General features: G+C 41.5%; 1 protein-coding gene across 2 annotated transcripts in view; it reads left to right on the top strand.

Moving 5' to 3' along the window:
* tle5 (TLE family member 5, transcriptional modulator) overlaps positions 1 to 17287 on the top strand; it is a 53464-nt gene extending 36177 nt beyond the window's left edge. The window contains exons 4-7 of one of the 2 annotated variants that reach the window (XM_084723086.1): positions 1893 to 1937; positions 10832 to 10894; positions 11750 to 11824; positions 15455 to 17287. In XM_084723086.1, the coding sequence (XP_084579212.1) occupies positions 1893 to 1937; positions 10832 to 10894; positions 11750 to 11824; positions 15455 to 15679 (408 nt within the window). In that variant the 3' untranslated portion in view covers positions 15680 to 17287. Of the gene's footprint in view, positions 1 to 1892; positions 1938 to 10831; positions 10895 to 11749; positions 11825 to 15451 lie in introns of both variants that reach the window. The other variant, XM_084723085.1, reaches the window with a different exon arrangement.
* The last annotated feature ends 1829 nt before the right edge of the window (positions 17288 to 19116 follow it).

Raw genomic sequence — 19116 nt, 5'->3', positions numbered from 1 at the left:
TTAAAGTGATAGCCCTAAATGAGAATGTAACATTTCAGCACAACAGTATAAACCAGGTTTTATTGCAAGGTTTGTCATAGGCAACTGGACTTGATAGAGATCTTGAAGACGTTTCGCCTCTCATCCAAGAAGCTTCTTCAGTTCTTCAAGATCTCTATCAAGTCCAGTTGCCTTTAACAAACCTTGTTAGGAATACCGTGACCTGGATGACTGAGAATCTTCACAGACAAACCAGGTTTTACTTTAGTTATAATCAATTTGGGTCATCAAAAATGTCATTTGCAATGTTATTTATATTTTCCTCTGAAATACAAAGAGATTTACCTCAGCTACCAAGCTGCCTACAGATTCAGCTCAAAATGTTACGATAAAATTGAACTTCGAATGCAGTATGGCTTATCCCTTGCTCAGTCTCACACACACAGTCATTATGCACATACACACACAAACACATACACCACGCACACGCACGCTTTCAATCGCACTTCCACTCCATCAGTGGCAGGCTGGGCCTTGTATCCCCACGACGATCCCCCCACCCCTCACACACACACTCCTCTAATAGCATATCAGGTTGCCCCACTCCCCCGGCCAGCGGCAGCACCTCCATTTCCCCAGCGCTGTAATTACTTTAGGGAGCTTCCGCGTGGGCCCGAGCAGCTACAGAAAAAAGGAGTGTGTGTGTGTGTGTGTGTGTGTGTGTGTGTGTGTGTGTGTGTGTGTGTGTGTGTGTGTGTGTGTGTGTGTGTGTGTGTGTGTGTGTGTGTGCGCGCGTGCGTGTGTGTGTGTGGTTGTGTGCACATGCATTCACGCATAAGGTAGTCAGTGTGAGGTAGAATAGAAAACAACAACGGTGTGTGTGCGCGTGAGAGCGAGAGACAAAATGTGTGTGTGCCCGCGCGCATGTCTATGTGCACATTACGTGCGCGAGATCTGTGTGTTGTTTGTTTTCCAGTGACAGAGCCAGTCCCCCTGCAGACAGAGTGGGTGATTAACAGGGTTGACGCCTAGAGGGTGGCCCTCTCATTAACACTGAACACACACACTCACACACACACACACACACACACACACACACACACACACACGCTCACTCACAACAGAAGCTCTTTCTCTACTGTCTCCTTTTCTCTCACAGTTCCTTTTACTATTTGTAGCTGCGTGCCCTCTCTTCTCTTTGTATGTGGGCATGCAGGTGTGTGTGGGGTGGGATTAGGTTTGTAGAGTCAAAATCTGGGATCATGGGAGTCATTAAGATGTCCAAGATGTGTCATGATGGGTTAGGATTAGGATGATCTACTTTGTGTTCAAGGATAATTTTGTATATTTTCTGCCTGGGCTTTTATTATCTAGACACACATGTTAGACATGATGTATATGTGTGTGATTTTTATATAGTGAAATATGATGCACAATTTTGTTGTCTTATAACAATATATTTAGTTTGATTTTCTATTACAGTGTTATCCAAATGCACATCACACGCACACACACACACAGACACACACAGTTAATGGGACATAATGAAATGTTAGCATACATCACATGGGCACAACAGGTACTTTGCCAAAACATCAAGGCAGTGCCCCAGTTTCAGGGGTAGAAAACAGAAGATCCCACAGACAACAATTCAGTTTTATTTGTTTTGAAATGGCACTTTGGTAAGTTTGTATGATTTTGTGTTGAATTAAACAAATCTTTGGTTTATACACTATATGAAACTGTGATCTTTCCTCTAGAAGAGGGTGTGGTCTTTCGGACTGGGGCTCAATGACGTATTATCTGATGTATGGAGCCTTTGTGCAGAAGATTTTCTGGGCACTGACAAAGATATTTGATGTCTGTGTTCTAACTTTTTCTTTCTGTCTTTCTTTCTCTTTCTCCATCCACAGTACTACGAGATGTCCTATGGGCTCAATATTGAGATGCACAAACAGGTGAGTCTACATTTAACCATTTTAGAAAAAAAGTCCTCTGTGCACATCACATAACATAAAACTGTTGTTTGACTATGAATAGCAATTTGCTTGTACAAAAAATATTGGAACAATGAAGGATGCAATCTTTGCATGTGGTAAGGGTGGATTCAAACCAAGGGCGTGTTTATGGAGCAAGGCCAGAAAAATTACAAAAAAAAGATTCTGGTATCTGCTGAATGTGTTAAAGGTCTTTATGTTGCTGTAGTTGATAACTGCTGTTGGTATGTTGTCCTTGTACTCTGTGTGCCAATGCAGACTGTGAGACTTTCCATAAAATAACAACATAAATTTTCCATATTGTTCTGCAGCAGTATACCTGAGACTTACTTCTGTATGCATTTTGTATGCAGCATTTTAAGTACAGTTTTTAAGCTGAAAGCCCATATTAAGCAAATGACTAGTTCACAAAATGAAGCTGTAATCAGGGATTAACAATAAGGACTGCCCAGAGTAAATAAAATACCTCATCGGACAGTTGTGAGATTTACTAGTATTTACTATGAAAAAAAATCACATAGCTGATGATAGAAGTAGCAAAGGAGGCAGTCATCTTGTTTCTTTCCCCTCTCTGTTGAGAGTTGCACTTGCATAATCCAAGGCTTGTCGAACGCATTATTTGATAACTGCTAATAAATAAAACCAGTTGTATTGGGCTAAGTCAAAATGGACCTAACTGCATAACTGGGCAAGTGAAATAGAACATTAATGTCGAATGCTGGCTGTAAACAGCCAGTTTACAGTTAACAGATTTCTGGTTAGAGTAGCAAAGTAAGCAGAGGGCGGGTGATAAAAAAATATATGAGTGTTTTCTACAAACACAGGACACTCCAGGATCAAAGTTATGTTATGGCCATCAGAAATGTTTCAGTTTTGTTTCTGAGAAATCCACTTTTGCTGTGGCAAATGGACACTACGATGCTGCTGACACTGTTGCTAGGGAGAGGCCAGAGATAAAGCTATGAATGAAACATTGTTTTTTCTCTAAACTTGTTGCATGCATAACTTCGTTCTGCTACACTCCTGTCTTACTCTTTTTGATGTGCCATTGAGACACCAGTAAGTACCACATGTAAGTGCTGCAGGAATTTCTGAACAATTTGTTGCTGCAATCAGGAAACAAATACACCACACCAAATTTGTTAAAATTCATCTAACATGAATCTTTAATAGTGAGTAGTGAGTGAAATGTGAATAGTGAGTGAAGTGAGTTTTGAGTGAGACCATTGGTGGTGCAGGTAGCATCATTTTAAACTTGGTGATTGGATTTAGTCTCAAGGTCTGTTTCCTTCATCGCAGTCCATCTTTGCAGTTGCTTGTTGTTCATACTGATAATTCAGCTGAGGAGAGTTTCATGGCCATCAAAACCTTGGAGCTGTTCCAGCTGCCTGTCAGCTAAGAAAAAAAAAAATAGGACTTTTACCTCCAGAACCTTGAACATCCAAAATAACTCCTTGCACTTTGTTATTCTGTTGATGCAGACACAGCTGTGCATTCCCAACCTCATTCCCCCACTGTGCACCTGCAGCTCACTGATTGGCAGGTGTGAATTGCAGAGATAATCTCCCATCACTTTGGGAGTGTTCAGAGACATTTGAATGATGTCACCTGAGGCTGTGTGTAAAATGCAGGCGCCAAGGGGTTAGCTTCTTTGCTGTTGCCAAATCAGTTTCAGTTGAGTGTATACACAGAGTTCCAACACAGTATGGAAAAGTGTGGAATTTGATTTGAGTCATTTCCAGGTGTGGAAATAAGTATGGAATAAGTATGGAAAAAACTGCTACTAAGACTATTGCCCCAACCTCTTTTCTAAAACATAAAATTCAAAATTTCTTAAAGATGAATTGATCATAAAAGCTGAGTGTTTTTCATGGCATCTGGAGCAGTCAGCCAGCCAAAATGTTTACCACTGTGAGAGTGTGCAGGCCAGAGCAAGCTTGATGTCGACGAATGCAAGGCAAGAAATATGGCGTGACTGAATGCACACTCATGCAGAGCTGCCTGTATGTCACAGCCTGCAACACAGTTTTGCCACAGTAATGCAGCTAAATCAAAACATTGTTTTTAAGGTCAAATAATATGTGTATAGCTGGCGCCAGTTACTTAACTCCCTCTTTGGGCCAAGATGTTTGTGGAATGTTGTTCAATTTTATTCATTGGTGTAATCAATTAGTTTGAGGTAAGGCTACAATCTTCTTTACCTTGCAGGGCAGCTGGAGTCATGAGATAACAAGATCATGCAATCGCAGGAGAATCTATCATGCTAGGCTCCAAGCTATCCATTTGGGGCAGCACCAGAGGTGGCGCGAGCCAAGCAGCCCTTGCTGTAGTAACATTATTGTGTGCATGGAAACAAAACTGAAAGCAGCCTCTAATCATTGACGTAAACTGAAGACACTTAGACATCAATAAAACACATAGTAGAAAAATCACCTAGAAAGCTTACACTGCTTGAAATCATTTTAAAGCCTACAGAGATGGGTGGAGGTGTGGGTGCGGGTCTCTAGATTTGAGAAAATAATACATTTGGGTGGCAGGTGGGAGATGCAAGAGTACATGTGGACTCAGATGAACTCAGAACCCATCTGCACATCACATGTAGGAACCCTGTATACACTGTATTGCCTGATGATAGTGAGCATAGAAATGTGTATAAGGAAGTGAATTCTATCATATTCAAGTCTTGGAACGTTTAGATTTGACTGTGCACAATGTTATTATTATATTAATGTTGCAACAAATGCAAAGTTAAACAGCACTAACTTCTGCAACAGTTAGATAATTTATCTGCAGAAAATCAGAGGTAGCAGCCTCCCCTAAATCTTCAAATTCAGCCCAGACAGTGCAGTTGGAATCAGTTGGCCATTTTGAAAAAGAAAAGAAAAGGAAGCCCTCACTCAGACAGGGGAGGGGTGAGAAGCCGGTGTCCATACATCAGTTTGTGTGGCTGAAGCTGGGGGAGTAATTTATGCTCAGCCTGTAGGAGGGAGAGAGCGATGGGCCTCCAAAGGGCCAGCCCTTATCGGTGACCTCGTCTGGCGCTGCCCGTCCGCACACACATACACAAATGCACACACACTGTCTTATGATTGACGGCGCACACTGACAGCCATGTTGGGAGAGCCGAGTATGCTTTGACAAATGGACACACACACACGGAAGTAGCAGCTTCCATGATTTAAAGACCTTCACGTATATGCACCCACACAAACTCTGAGGAAGGAAGCATGAGACAGGCACTGCAGTGCATGTGGGGAAAACACACACACGCAGGCACGACTGTTACAGGCAAGCACACAAACACTGAGGTGTGTGTGTGTGCAGCTCATCACACACTTTTCCTTTATCTGACAGGGATGAAATTCACAGTCACGAATGTGGTTGTGTGTTAGCATGCATGCTGTTTCGTGTGTGTGCGTGCGCATGTGTGTGTGTGTGTTTGTGTGTGTGTTGAGACTGCATGCACGGGCATTTATGAGTGTGTGCCTGTGTCCCCCTCTGTTAGCGCATATTGTTGTGTGTGTTGTGTGTGTTAGTGGCACGTGTTTGTGTGTGTGTGTGTGTGTGTGTGTGTGTGTGCGCGTGTGCGTCTGTGCGTCTTTCTTTGTGCAGTGTGAGTGGGTGCGGAGAATCGCTAGTTCTATTAGAGAGTTGAAATTGAAGGGGATGTGTGGAAACGAGTGTCGAGGAGCATTCATGTCTAGGCCTATTGTGCACAGCCAGCCCCCCCCACATCCTCCTCCTCCTCCTCCTCTTCTGCTCCTCCTCCTCCCTCTCCACCTCTGTCTCTATTTCCCTCTTTCTTTCTCTCTTGCACTCTCACACATTCAATTGCTCCCTCTTGATCACTCTGTCCTACTCAATTCAAAAAATGCCTCTCCACTCTGTCTGCTCACTCTTTCTCTCTTTTTTCTCTCTGTTTTGTCTTAGTGAGGAGAAGCAAGGTTGAGTTGTGGATTGAACTGGGAATATGTTGAATGAAGCTGCATTGTTACCCCTTTGTCTTTCTATTGTTCTGTTTTCTCACCATGTTTTTTTCCTCTGTTTACCCTTGAATGTGTGTCCCACCTGACAACATGACATCTATGTTTTGTTCAACTAGTATATAATGTATATGCTTTCATTGTGTGCCTGTATAATGTACATTCTCTTGTCAAGAGGTCATCATCATATATGCAGTATAGTATAGCGAATTCCCCACACATTCATCTATGCATGGACCTGTGCCTATAGGTTGAACTGGTTTAAGATCTCTGGGCTGGTTACTGCTGTTAGGCATGGTGATCAAGAAAAATGAATAAATACAGAAGACATTCAGTGTTGGATTTATCATCATCACACTGAGACTACATTGGAAGCATTAGCTTAACATTAGCCACTCCTGCATATCTTAAGGGCTCATACTTCAGGGGGTAACACTGTCACTTTTCCAGCAGCTGAGAGGTAACATACAAGACTTTATTGTCTATATTATTGTTTATTGACTGACACACTAAAAAGATAGTGTCCTTTTACTGCCAGATTGACAGATTACTGCTAAGTTTAAGTTTCCACATGAAACTGCTCACTACAAGGTTTGTGGATTATCTTGGGTAACTGGGTCATGATTTCTGGAAAGAGACATTACTGTTACTGTTTTCAAATGTATTTTTGGCCCTTCAAGCACCTCCAGCTGAGTGCAATCTAGTTCCCTTATATTCAAGAGAAAGCAGACATTGCTACTGCTCGTTGATATCTCCAAAACTTGGCAACTCAAACCAAAACAATCTACATGAATAAATAGCACTACAGGTAAGAGGACAATTATGTTTTTTTGATTTGGTGTAAAATGTCCCTTTTAAATAAAGGGTCTAGATACTTCTTTCACCACACCTAACAAAAGTAACAGCACCAGAGGTCTTCTACAGAGCACCTTGATAGCCAAATAGTTACCAGGTGTGCATGCACCAGGATCACTGCAATGTTGGTGGTTGGATTCCAGCTGTGATCTTTTTTGTACATTATACCATCTCTCCCCCATTTCCTGTGTGCCTCTGCTATCCAGTAAAGGTGAAAATTTCCCAAATAGTCTTCACAAAGAAAAAAGTAATCAAGTAAATATAGTGCAGTAAAAATGTTTGCTTCTGGAATGTAGTTAAGTAAGTATTCGCCTAAAGTACCTTTGAACAGTGGTTGAGTAAATGTGCTATTAATATGTACTACTGCTTGTCAGATTTTGTGACTATGCACAGCATGTGTGTGATTCAGACCCAGTTGTGGCATTTGAAAGTCCAAGGAAGAACTCTTTTTAGGTATTTAAAAAATGATGTATGAAGTATCATGTGCTGTTGTACTCATGGCAGGAAGCAGTAACAGAAGACACTCAAAAAATTGAAGCTCATTCAGGAATGAAAGCACCCTGAGGAAGTCTGTGAAATGTTAGGTTTGTTTAGGCTGCCTTCCATGCTTCCTTGAAACACATTTTAAATCAACTTGAACACATTTTTTGTCTCTGTGTTTGCTTTTCCTTGTGGGTCTACATTTTCAAATTACAAAAGATAAAGCTTATTTAAATTGGCAAAAAGCAGCAAAGACATCTCCAGCAGCAATGAATTCAGTCTGTGTCAGATCCTTGATGTATTAGTCCAGTTTCCAAGCCCAGTTTTATATTATGCACATTTTATTTGCACACATACAATGCTCTTGTCAGTGAATGTGTGCTCCAGTGGCACTTGAGGAAAGCTAGAAAGAAGCAGAGTAAAATGTAAAGAGAGGACAAAAGAGAGAAAGAGGCGTTCAGACAGAAAAAAAAACTGAGGGAGAGACACAGAGAGGAGGATAATAGAGGCCAGAGATAAAAGAAGAGACAGAAGCTGGGTTGGGAAAAAAGAGGGAGAGAGATGGCATAAAGGGCACTGAAAAAGAGGAAGAGCCATAGTTAGCATGGAGTGAGTCCCGCAGAGACATTTTAGAGAGACATTTTAGATATGTCAGGGAGTGTGTATGTGTAATGATGAGCGGATAGGAGTGAAGCGCTTGATGGGGAGCTGTGCTCTGCATGCCTAATGACTGTTAGGAGGGCCCCTCTCTCCTCATCGCGCCACGAATTACGCTCTAACACAATTACTGCTGCTTTGCATATCTCAGACGGATTGGATGATTACCAACCAAATGTGATAATAGACCTGTATGTGAGAAAGATAGGCAATGTGGAGGATGAGGCAGAGGAAAGGGTGTGTGTGTATTTGCTTGCACGCTCCCATGGCTGATTGTCACGGTGTGTGTGTGTGCGTGCGTCCAAGAGTTTTTGAGAAAGAGTATGAAGTACAAGCAACTTAATTAATGAGGTGAATATAGGGAGTCTGATATGTCTGATGTGTGAGTGTGTGTTGTGAGATATGTGTGCCCTAGTTTGGGAAGGTCATAGCAGATGTTTCTCATACTGATGAGAGTGGGTTTGGGTCACAAGGGTTTAAAGGAGAAGTTCAGTGATATTCTATATGTTTTCCTTGTCAACAAATCCTATTAACGACCAAAACCAACTATAAGACCACTAACAAGTTTTGTTTATGTAGCCAAGCCCTGATATAATTTATTTCTTTGTACTACAGGCTTCTATTAAAGGCCCTGCAGCTGTTTTCATTTACTCTGGCTGATAAGACCTTTAATGAAGTTGGGTGGAGCTATGCTGGGAAGTACATGATGTCATCAGTGTACAAGTAGATACTGTAATCAAAAAGCCTTTTTCACCGCAGTCACTTTAGTGGTAATAGTAGGAAATAAACAGCAGTCCAAACACGACACTAGATGCTTAGTAACTGCTAAATAATTTTTAACTAAATCAGCTATTAAAATTGATTGCACCACTATTAGTTTTGGCATAACCTAAGTAGTTTGGACATAAAGTCATAACTAAGGCAAGTGGCTAATCAAAGATAAGAGGTCCGTCGTCATGGTTATGGTGTGCATTAGCTTTCTACTGGCATGAGCCACTTGCCATTTTAGTCCGTAGTAGTAAGCTAGATCAATATTGAAATATCATTAAATGAGGTCTCTATAGGGCTGAGTACTGAACTTTGATACTTTTCTTGTACTGATCAAATTGCCTCAATCCTATCAGCCATCAATGATATGTACAGATAACTCAGTGAACAACAGTAAGTGCCACATAATTAACTAGCTAGTGCAACTAACCTGTTAGCTTGTGGGTAGGTCTGTTTACCTAAATGTCCGTTCAGATGACGTCCTGGTCCATCCCCTACTTGCCTCTGCAGGTTGGGATGACCTGGAGCCGAGATGGAGAGCAGATATGGCGTTGCTTACAGAATGACAGGTCAAAGCAGAGAAACTCTTTCACTATTTCCCTGTGCCACAGCCTACAAATTCATTCTCTTCTACTTCTTTGGATTATTAGACTTCCCTTTGTTGTTAATATTCATTTTGACAGTTATTTGTTTTTGTATATAATATTTTCAGATGCTGTCACGTCTTTGAACAGCTTCTTCCTTTGAAGAAATTTTGCTTTAACATGTAAAATAGTTTTATTTTTATTGAAATGGATTTTATATAATTGGTATTGAAAAAAATATTGTTGAAGAAACCAGTATTGAAATTAAGGTATCAGTATTGTTACTGATACAGAAAATTTTTGGAGGATACCCAGCCCTAATCTCTAACGTATTACTGTGTTGCGAAATTATGCTGTCTTTTCCTACTCTCACATGTCAAAATGTCTTCCATGAAAAAAGGCCTAAGGTTGCGCTTCAAAACCCAAATGAAACAGTTTTGCTTCTCCCCACCTTTGCTCTTACATATACAAGTGTTGTGTTGGCACGGCCAAATGAAATCATAGGTAATAGACCTTTTTCACAGCAGCCATTCTGACATGAAACTGTGGGTAAACACAGGTGTTACCAATGATACTAATTAAGGTTCCGCTGGCTGCCATGAAAAAGGTCTACAGTGCAACAAATCTAACAAGAAAGTGAGAGAGACGTCAATCAAACACATATTCCTGAGATGAGGTCTTATCAGGCATCAAAAGTGTCATCACCTGTGTGGCTGAACCAAGAGTGTGTAGAGGCTTTCAAAAAACATCAGCGAGCTACATTGTTGCGCTGGCTGACATGGTCCTATGTTACAATGATCATGGGAACTATCCTGCTGCTGCAGATACTCACTAGACAACCAAATGTGTATTCATTTGCATCTGACAATAGAACCCAACAAATACACTATTTGTATTTATTTGAGCAAAGTTTGCTAAAAACTACAGACGAAATGGGACTCAGGCTGACCAAGCAACAAGAAACCAGAGACTGTTATGCTCACACAGAAAGACCAGGACAGCAAGACTCCAGCTGGGCGAGGGGAGGAAGTGTTTCACGAGTGTGTGTTTTACATGAATGATGCTTGTGCAGTTGATGGACCATGTTTCCCAGAGTTTGAACTTTGAATTTGAGGATGTCAACCATATTATCATCACCATCTTGCTGCTGACACAAACTCAAAATTGCACTACAGAATTATTTCCTCAATGCATATGTATATATGTATAAATAACTTAATATATTGTTTTGTTTTTGTTTTATATATTATCCTGTTCCATATTGAATTTATTTAATTGTCTGTATCTTCTATTTTGTGTATAGTATGAAGGAACTACGATTGTTATTTCACTATACAACCCCTTGTTGTACATTGATAATAAATTACCTTGATTATGAACAAATGGGGTTTGGATGCCACAGACAGGGCAGAGATGTTGGAACATGTTGACGCTGACTCACACAATGATGGTTTTGGAGACAATTCTAAAAAAATAGAGACACACCAGTATTATCCTTTAACTGAAGCAAGTCTTCTTCCTTCCACAGGCTGAGATTGTGAAGAGATTGAATGGGATCTGCGCACAAGTCCTCCCCTACCTGTCTCAGGAGGTAAGCGCACACACACACTGACACAAAGACGTCACTAACCCTCTGACCCTCAGCCCGATTCCTTACATCCTGGAATGAGATCACCCTCATTCCCGCCTCATTACCTCTCCACCTCCGTGACCCCCTCGCTCAGCATCCCTCCCTCCTCTTCCTCTCCTCTCCACTTCTCTCCTCCCGTCATTCATCATCACTTGCTTCCCATGTTCCTTTCCACCTCACTTTCGCTTTATTCTTCCCTCCCCCACTCTCCTGTGTCATATTCAATCTGTCCTCCCAGCTCTCCCCAACCCCTCTCTTTTCGAACCTCCTCCTCCACTCCCCTCCTTCCCTTCATCCCTCCCTCCTCCTCCTCCTCCTCCTCCTCCGTCCTACTCCTCTTTTCCTTTATACATGTGTGTGTTTGTGTGTGTGTCAGTGTAATAAATGGTTGTGTGATTCAGATAAGCCATGCTCTTATCTGCCCACCAGGGCGTTGACCTCCACCCATTACAGCACACCAGCCAACCATCCATTCACCCCATCCATTCACCGGTGTCACACAAGGCTTTTTTGTGTGTGTGTGTATGTGTGTGTGTGTGTGTGTCTGTGTGTGTCTGTGTGTGTCTGTGTCTGTGTGTGTGTGTGTGTGTGTGATTGGATGAATAGCTGAATGGCCAGAGGGGGGGATGCATCACCAGAGAGGGTTGTCGGCTCTCTGTTGGGACTATTGATATTGATCTAACCTCTCCACCTCTCCCCCCTCCCAAACTCTCCTCCCCTTGTTTCTGTCTCGCTTTTTATTGTCTCTCTCACTTTCCTCCCTTCGTCACCCACTCCCTCTTCTTCACCACCACCACCCTCACCAACGATCTCTAGCACCAGCAGCAGGTCCTGGCGGCCATAGAGAGGGCCAAGCAGGTTACCCCTCCAGAGATGAACTCCATCATAAGGGTATGATGTTCCAGCCCCCAGCCCTGCTTGAGGCTGTAATTATTGATCATTATCACTAATTCTATAGTTTTCTTTAATGACCTTCATTTATTGACTTATTGTTTGAAATATTTATGCTCGGAAATGCATTGTACAAATTAGGTTTACCCTGCTTCTTCAGCTATAATTATTATTTGGAGGTTAATAAAAAGGTTAGGGTTTTTCCTTAACTATGCAATATGGGAAAAAAACTAAAATAAGGGCTGTTTTCAGGATTGATTGAAAAATGTTAATATAGCCTATCTTTCTCATAAATCATTATAATATGAATCAGAATGAACAAATGACTGAATTTAACAAAACAATACTATAGTAAGATAAATGCTTATGTTGATTTAAATAAGTTCAAAGCAAAATTTAACCATGTATTCTAGTGATTTAGTGTTACACTTGCACTATGGAGGACAGCTTGTGAAAGACCTATTAAAAAAACAAGAAAGGTCATAATTAAAACCGCAGAGTTATCCTGACATTTTGTATCTAGTAGGGATCTAGCGTTTCTTGGTAAATGCACACATTTTTCAAACTCCATGCTCACAGTTTATTGCGCAGGCTTTCTGTTATAAATTTGTAGTCTCTTACATTAAGGTGAGATAACCCTGATGACATCACAATGACATCATCTGGGTCATTTTCTCAGATTTTAGAAAGCCCTGGCCCTGTTTACACTTGGTACTAAATTGCCTTCTGAGTGATCCAATCACAAGTGGACAGTTTTAAGTACATCCGCTCACTTGGCATTAGAATGCGTCTCAACATGTGTCTCGACTGATCATTTATCAGATCTCTGACTCTTGTTGTTCTGACTTTGGCCCACATGGAAATGTTTTTTGTGTACTCCATCCACAAGAAGTCTTTGGTTGTGGCCTCTTTTTGTTTTTTTAAGCATTTAGTATATTGCTGTTGGTGCTTGAATAAGCACATACTCATTGAGTAAGTGATCTTTCGTTGTGACTCAGGACACACTGAAAGATCACACTGCTAAAAGAATGTGGCCAAAACCACCTCTGAATGAGGTCTGAGAGATTGGATATCAGCACTTCCTCAGTGCTTCTTGGGTGCATTCACAGATGACAAGAGCTGTTCACTTGTGATCAGATCAGATCAGAGATGAATGCCTAGTGTACACAGGACCATTATAACACTGTTTTCTGAGGCTGATTAGTACTGATTTTCATGTGCAAAATCGGTTCACAAAAACTAACAAAAAATCTACAAAACTTACTAGTCTTGAGGGCCAAAGTGCTAACAACTCTTAGCTTTGGGATAATTGGAATGATACCCGTTCCACTACACAATCGCACAACACAATGTTGATTATTAGAATAATGTTATATAAGATTAGCTAGATAAAGAACTGAATCAATATCAATGGGGCATTTGTAGCATTAGCCACAGTCCTTCATCTTTGTGGTTTTAATGTTAGCCAGCTACAATTTATCATTAGAAGCTTTGTCCTGGCTAGCTTAGCTACTCCATCATCTTACCAGAGGTTTAGTATTAGCTAGCTGAGCCACTCCATCATTTCACTATGGATGTAGCGTTAGCTAGGTTAGCCACTCCATCACTGTGATGCATGATTCAAAGAGATGCCTTCTCTTTGTCTTTGTGTCTGCTGCTTCAGATACAGATGATACTGGTCTGCACAGGCCTGTTTATAGGACTGGATTGGTTCTTCTACTCAGTGACCCAAACAATTTGGTCCATTTTCTGCTGCCTCCATTACTTTATACTGTACATCATATATACCAAAAGCATTTTCCTTGTGTCCCTTGGATTAATTTAACATTACACATCTATTGTCCTAGTTATATGAAAGACCAACACAAGATGCATTTGTTACAAAGATATTAGACATGTATTAAAAATATCTGCACCTTATCAACTCAGAATGTCCCTAAAACAATGCAGTTATTCATCAATCAGATCAATTCAGTTAGCTGCAAGTAACACTATACCTAAGTAAAATATAAAAGGCAATTAAAGAGAGCTAATTTCATGTGTATTACAGAACATACATGAACACAAATCAAGACAAAGTGTGTCATGCTTAGTGTATATATAAGATAAATAAAATGCTATTTGGTAGACTTCATTGCCTTACTTGCTAGACACTGCTGACAGAAAAAACACAAGCTGCCTGTCCAATTCCAGAAAGCCATATGGAGATTTTCGTCATTGTATTTCTTTACTTTTGTTTTTTGTTTTTCATTTACTTCATTTGTTTCCATAGCCGTAATCTGTCCATCTTTGAAACAACCAAACTCTGACTAAGTGCTTTGTTGTGTCCCTGTAGCGGGAGACACAGCCTGGACAGGCGGGAAGGAGTGAAGATTTATAGTTTTGTTACATTTAAATGTAATCTATGAACTACTTCAATATGATTTATTGTGATGTTGCTTTTTCAACACTAGACCATGGGAAAAAGTTAAATCATACACTTCCAGCGACTATATATCATGACTTATGTTTATAAAAATAAAACCACGTCACGTAACAGTCAGTCTTTCAGAGATTTATTTCAGTGGCATCACTGCTATATGCATATGAGAGTGGTAAATAATAAAATAAGATGTGAGGTCAAAATTAGTAGAGCCCTTGGCTGTATTTTTTAACCCACTTTTGACCCTTTGAGGTTGCTGTAGCTGGTCAGTGTGGAATGCTGAAGCTGCTGTAGCAGATTGAGTTGGCAAATTGAAGTCAGCAGCTATTAGTTTGTTTCCACAGAACAGAGAAATATGTACATATTAAATACATGTTAAAGGGGAGAATCAGCAGCATTTGTCTGAGCCTCTCATAAACGCAACAATTATACAGTCAATTATTGATTGCTGAGTGTCATTCCCAGGAGGTCAAATACAAACGTTTTGGGTTGGTAAAGCGTCTCGAGCAGAGCAAAATAATGAGAAAATAAGTACAATCCAGGCACAGGGCAGGGTTGCTACAAATATAGACACCACCACACACTTCTTATGAATAATTAGATAAACATAACATGTACATGTACATGCTGTGGTTCTGAATGTAAAGCAGAGCTGCTGACTTTGTAGGTGTAGCCTGTGCAGACTGGGGCTGTTAGATACTGTTTATGAAAAGTCAGTCAGGACTGTCATAAAATCAACCCACTGATGTGTCATCATGTTGAGTGTGTGTACAGCAGGGAGTGATGAAAATGCAAAAGCTTGCCAGTAACAATTTTTCTTCTACATTAAAATCAAATGTGCGGTATTTGTCATGTGTATTTCATGAGTTTCATTTTGGACCATCTGTGTCCTCTATGAGACATTTTTTCCATTGTTTTGCTTGTTTTCTTCAGATTGTATATGTTGAAAGTTGCATCTATTATAAATAAGTTATGTGTGCTGCAGATTTTCTATCTCCTACCAAGCATGTATTTTAAACTTCCATCTCTCCTATTGTGCCTGAGCTATGAGCGCCGTGCCTTGGGGGTTATGTATTTAACATAATTTGTGATATATAATAGGCCTGTGCATTACAGATTTTGCATTTCCGTCAGTATTTTGCAGTGATTTGTGTGCTGGGTCTGTCCCACTGTGTCTAAGTTGTGTCTGGTTGTCTTCCATGCAGCAGCAGCTCCAGGCTCACCAGCTGTCTCAGCTCCAGGGCCTGGCCCTGCCCATGACCCCTCTGCCGCTGGGCCTGAGCCAGCCAACCCTCCCCGCCGTCACCACCTCCTCCGGCCTCTTTTCCCTCTCCTCCCTGCTGGCCTCCCAAGCCCAGCTGGCTAAGGAGGAGAAAGCGTCACGTGATGGAGTCGACAGCCACCGCGAGGAGGATGGAGACAAGTCTGATTAGATGGTCTCTGTTTTTATCCAGAGACCTGAGTCCCCCAGATCTGAGCCCCCTTTGGCCTACAGCCTCTCCCCTGGTCTCCCTCTCTCTGACCTTAGCTAACATGGGCGTCAATCCCATCACCAAAGCTCCAATTCCCATCACTGGGAGAGCTTTGGCACCTGCCTCTCATGTCAGATTCATCCTGATGTCTTCATATTTTCCATAATTTTTTTCTTTATCTTCCCTTTCAGTGTCCTTTTTTCAGACTCTTTTTTGTATGTTATTAAGCTTCAGTTTTTTGTGTTTATTTTTTTATCAGGACTACTTTCTATTTCTGTTCCTTCCTGCCTCACTGTTGCTCTGCCTCTCAGTTCTTATTCCTGTTTAGTTTCTGTTTTTTCTTCCCCTCCATGCCTCTCTTCCTCCCACCTCTTGCCTCTGTTACAAGCAGGTCTGATCTGTGAGACTGAACACGCTGCACCGTAGGTGTTAAAAAAGGTTAAATGTTAAACACAGGGATTATTTGGCGAGCTGTAAAACTTGTCAGACACAACATAGGATTCCTACAAACTTAATTTTTCTGATTAAAGAGGTCTTATGGACATCAGTAGTGTTGATATTTTTTGGCAGATTGCATGCGTTCATTCCAAGCTAAAAGTTGGCTTGGAGTTTAAACGGTGGATTGTTATGGATCAGAGCAGATCAAGTGTTTAAATAGTGCCCTCATGTCCCAGCTAAAGAGAGAAACATCCCAACCAAAAACTGCTTTTAGAGCAGATTTGAAACTAGAGATGTTGTGTGTAATCCTACAATTATTTGGCAAAAGGAAAAGCACTTTCTTAGAGCTGTCTCACTAGATTACAAACCCACCTTCGTAAGTAATCCCCTCCCCCCCTACTTATGATCCTCGTCTGACCCTGTGAGGTACGTCAGATAAATCCACCCAGCACCTTAAAACTGAACGGCAACATTTTCATCAGCAGTTAAGTTGCCACTTGAGTCCTGCACCCTCCCACCACCACCACCTTTTTCATCTTTAATGTGCACTAATATTAGACCAGGCACAGGGGGGAGAGGGTGTGTGTGCATGTTGTGTGTTTGACAGCAGAGGGCAGTGTGTGTCTTTGAGGAATCCTCCTCCTCTTCGCTGGGTTCACAGGCCTGAGCAAAAACAAGGACAGGACAATGACAGAGTGCAGGCTGTGTCACAAAGGGGAACGGCTTATTTATCCACTCTGTGTGAACAAACTTAATATACAGAGACAAGACTGGACACATTAATCTGTGCATGTGGTCATGATCCAGTTCTTTGGTCTATGTTAAGGAACCTCTCAGTGTGAAACAGACACAGCTGGTTCTTTTGATCCATATGTAAATTCAGATTTAAATACTGTACATTTTGTTTCACTGTACATATACAGCTCTGTCTGTCACACATCAGACCAACACTACATTTACAGATGATTGAACACCTACATACCACACTGAGTGGGAAATCTTCATGACCTAGCAGAATTAAATCAGTGCAGATCACACAGATGAAGCACAAGCGTCCTCCACAGCTGCTCTGATGAGTAATAAACCCGAACTCCCCCTCAACCTCGCAAGTCCTGCACACCTACTCAGCTGTTTTCAATTACCTGGTCCGATAAGGCCTCCAGTCAGGTGGAAGTTGGGTGAAACTATGCTGGGAATAATAAGACCCACCCCAAGTTCGCACATTCTGGGCGTCCTGCTGGTTAAAACGCAGACCAAATAATGGTAACGTCCCCAGCTTGATTCAAGTAGGAGACCTTTGTTGCAGGCTAATGCTCCATTTAATTACTTGAGTTTAATTACTTAACAGTGAACTTTGCCTGACGTGAGGCATCCATGTTCATTTGGCTTTCAGGCACTTCTGTATTATTAAAGCCCAAGTCAGATCAGAGCTTTCACAAAATCAGAGTTTCCCAGTCCTAATTACCAGTAGAAGTCATACTTGCCAACCTTCCCAATTTTTCCCCGGAGACTCCCATTTTTCATTGCCCTCTCCCAGTTTCCTCCTGGGGTAGACTCACAAGTCTAAATTCTTCGGTCAGTAGAGACTGTCAGTCTTCCAGCTTTCTTTGCAAGAGAAAAAACTGCCCTGCAGAACTAATCGAAAGTCTTTGGGGTGGCCCTTCGTATTGGGGCTGTGACATGCAGAAGTCACATGCCTGAGGAGAATGAGGGGAGAGCTTCCTTTCTGACAAAGCATGTCCTTGAAAAAAGTAAGGGACGTAGGTTTGCTAGTGGCCGTTCTCGCTGTTCAAGCAACTATTTTGCATTTAGAAATCACCAAACGATTGATCTCCGATTGTCTGATAGACTACTCTGGGGTCACAGTTGTCCCATATTTCTCCCAATTTATGAGTCTGCTGTTTCTGCAACAATACAGCAGCACGTGACGTGATAGAGCTGCTCACACCAGCTGTATTCAGTTCTCCTTCACACATCTATGCTTGTGCCTCATCCTCTTCTGTGAGAGACAGAGAGAGAAATGGAGAATACTAAAAGAAAGAAACACTCAAGCAAATTTCAGACGTTCTGGAAAAAAGAATTCCTGTTTTCCATGACAATGTCTAAGGTTATGTCCACGCTGCAAGCCTTAGTGCTCACTTCTGATTTATTGCTCAGATCAGATTATTTTTTTTTCATATTACCTATGGCCAGTATCAGATTTCAGTGTTAGAAATGGATGAATCGTGACCACAGGAACAGAATTCATCCAAAAGTTCAGGATTTTGGGGTACTTTTAACTACATCTGTCAGCTCCTCTCCATAAGAGTCTGACAGCAAGACGCTTCAGGCAAGGGATGTAAAAGTCACATGAATTCAGATATGACTGTTCACACTGAGGTCACCGTTGTCTGATTTAGGACCACATATTACAGTGGCCCAAGTCAGAATTGAAAAGGTGAGATTCAGTCTGACTTTTGCTGTTCACACCGTCATAAAAAAACAGATCTGAGTCACATATGAGCAAAAGTTTTGGCCACTTTTGTCTGCAGTGTAAATGTAGTCTATGATTTCAAATTTTTCTGGGCAAGGACCCCCGCCAACTCCCCACTTTGGTTTTGACATCTTCCCAGTCTGTGAGGTCTCAAGGCTGGCAAGTATGCAAAAAGTGTGAGGGAGATGTCAGTCAAAACACACACACAGACAAGGTCCAAGGGGCTTTAACGAGGCAAGCAGCAGCCCAAATGTCCCTATTAAACGTCTTCTTTCTACGTCTAAGTTGAGGTGAAATTTACATTTTAAGGCTGTTTTATGAACACACACATTTCCAGCAGACGTAGCCACAGTGGGGATCGAACCCTGACCTTGGCACAAAGATTGTTTGATCGACTATGAGTCAACTGTGACATCCTGTGTCTGTCTGAGTGTTGATTTGAAGACAGGTTTGTTTTATAAATCCCAACCCCACCCCACACACACAT

Source organism: Lutjanus erythropterus, chromosome 7 (genome assembly GCF_056507025.1).
Source record: "Lutjanus erythropterus isolate fLutEry1 chromosome 7, fLutEry1.hap2, whole genome shotgun sequence".
Lineage (NCBI taxonomy): Eukaryota > Metazoa > Chordata > Actinopteri > Lutjaniformes > Lutjanidae > Lutjanus > Lutjanus erythropterus.
This window is presented reverse-complemented; position numbering and strand designations above follow the sequence as displayed.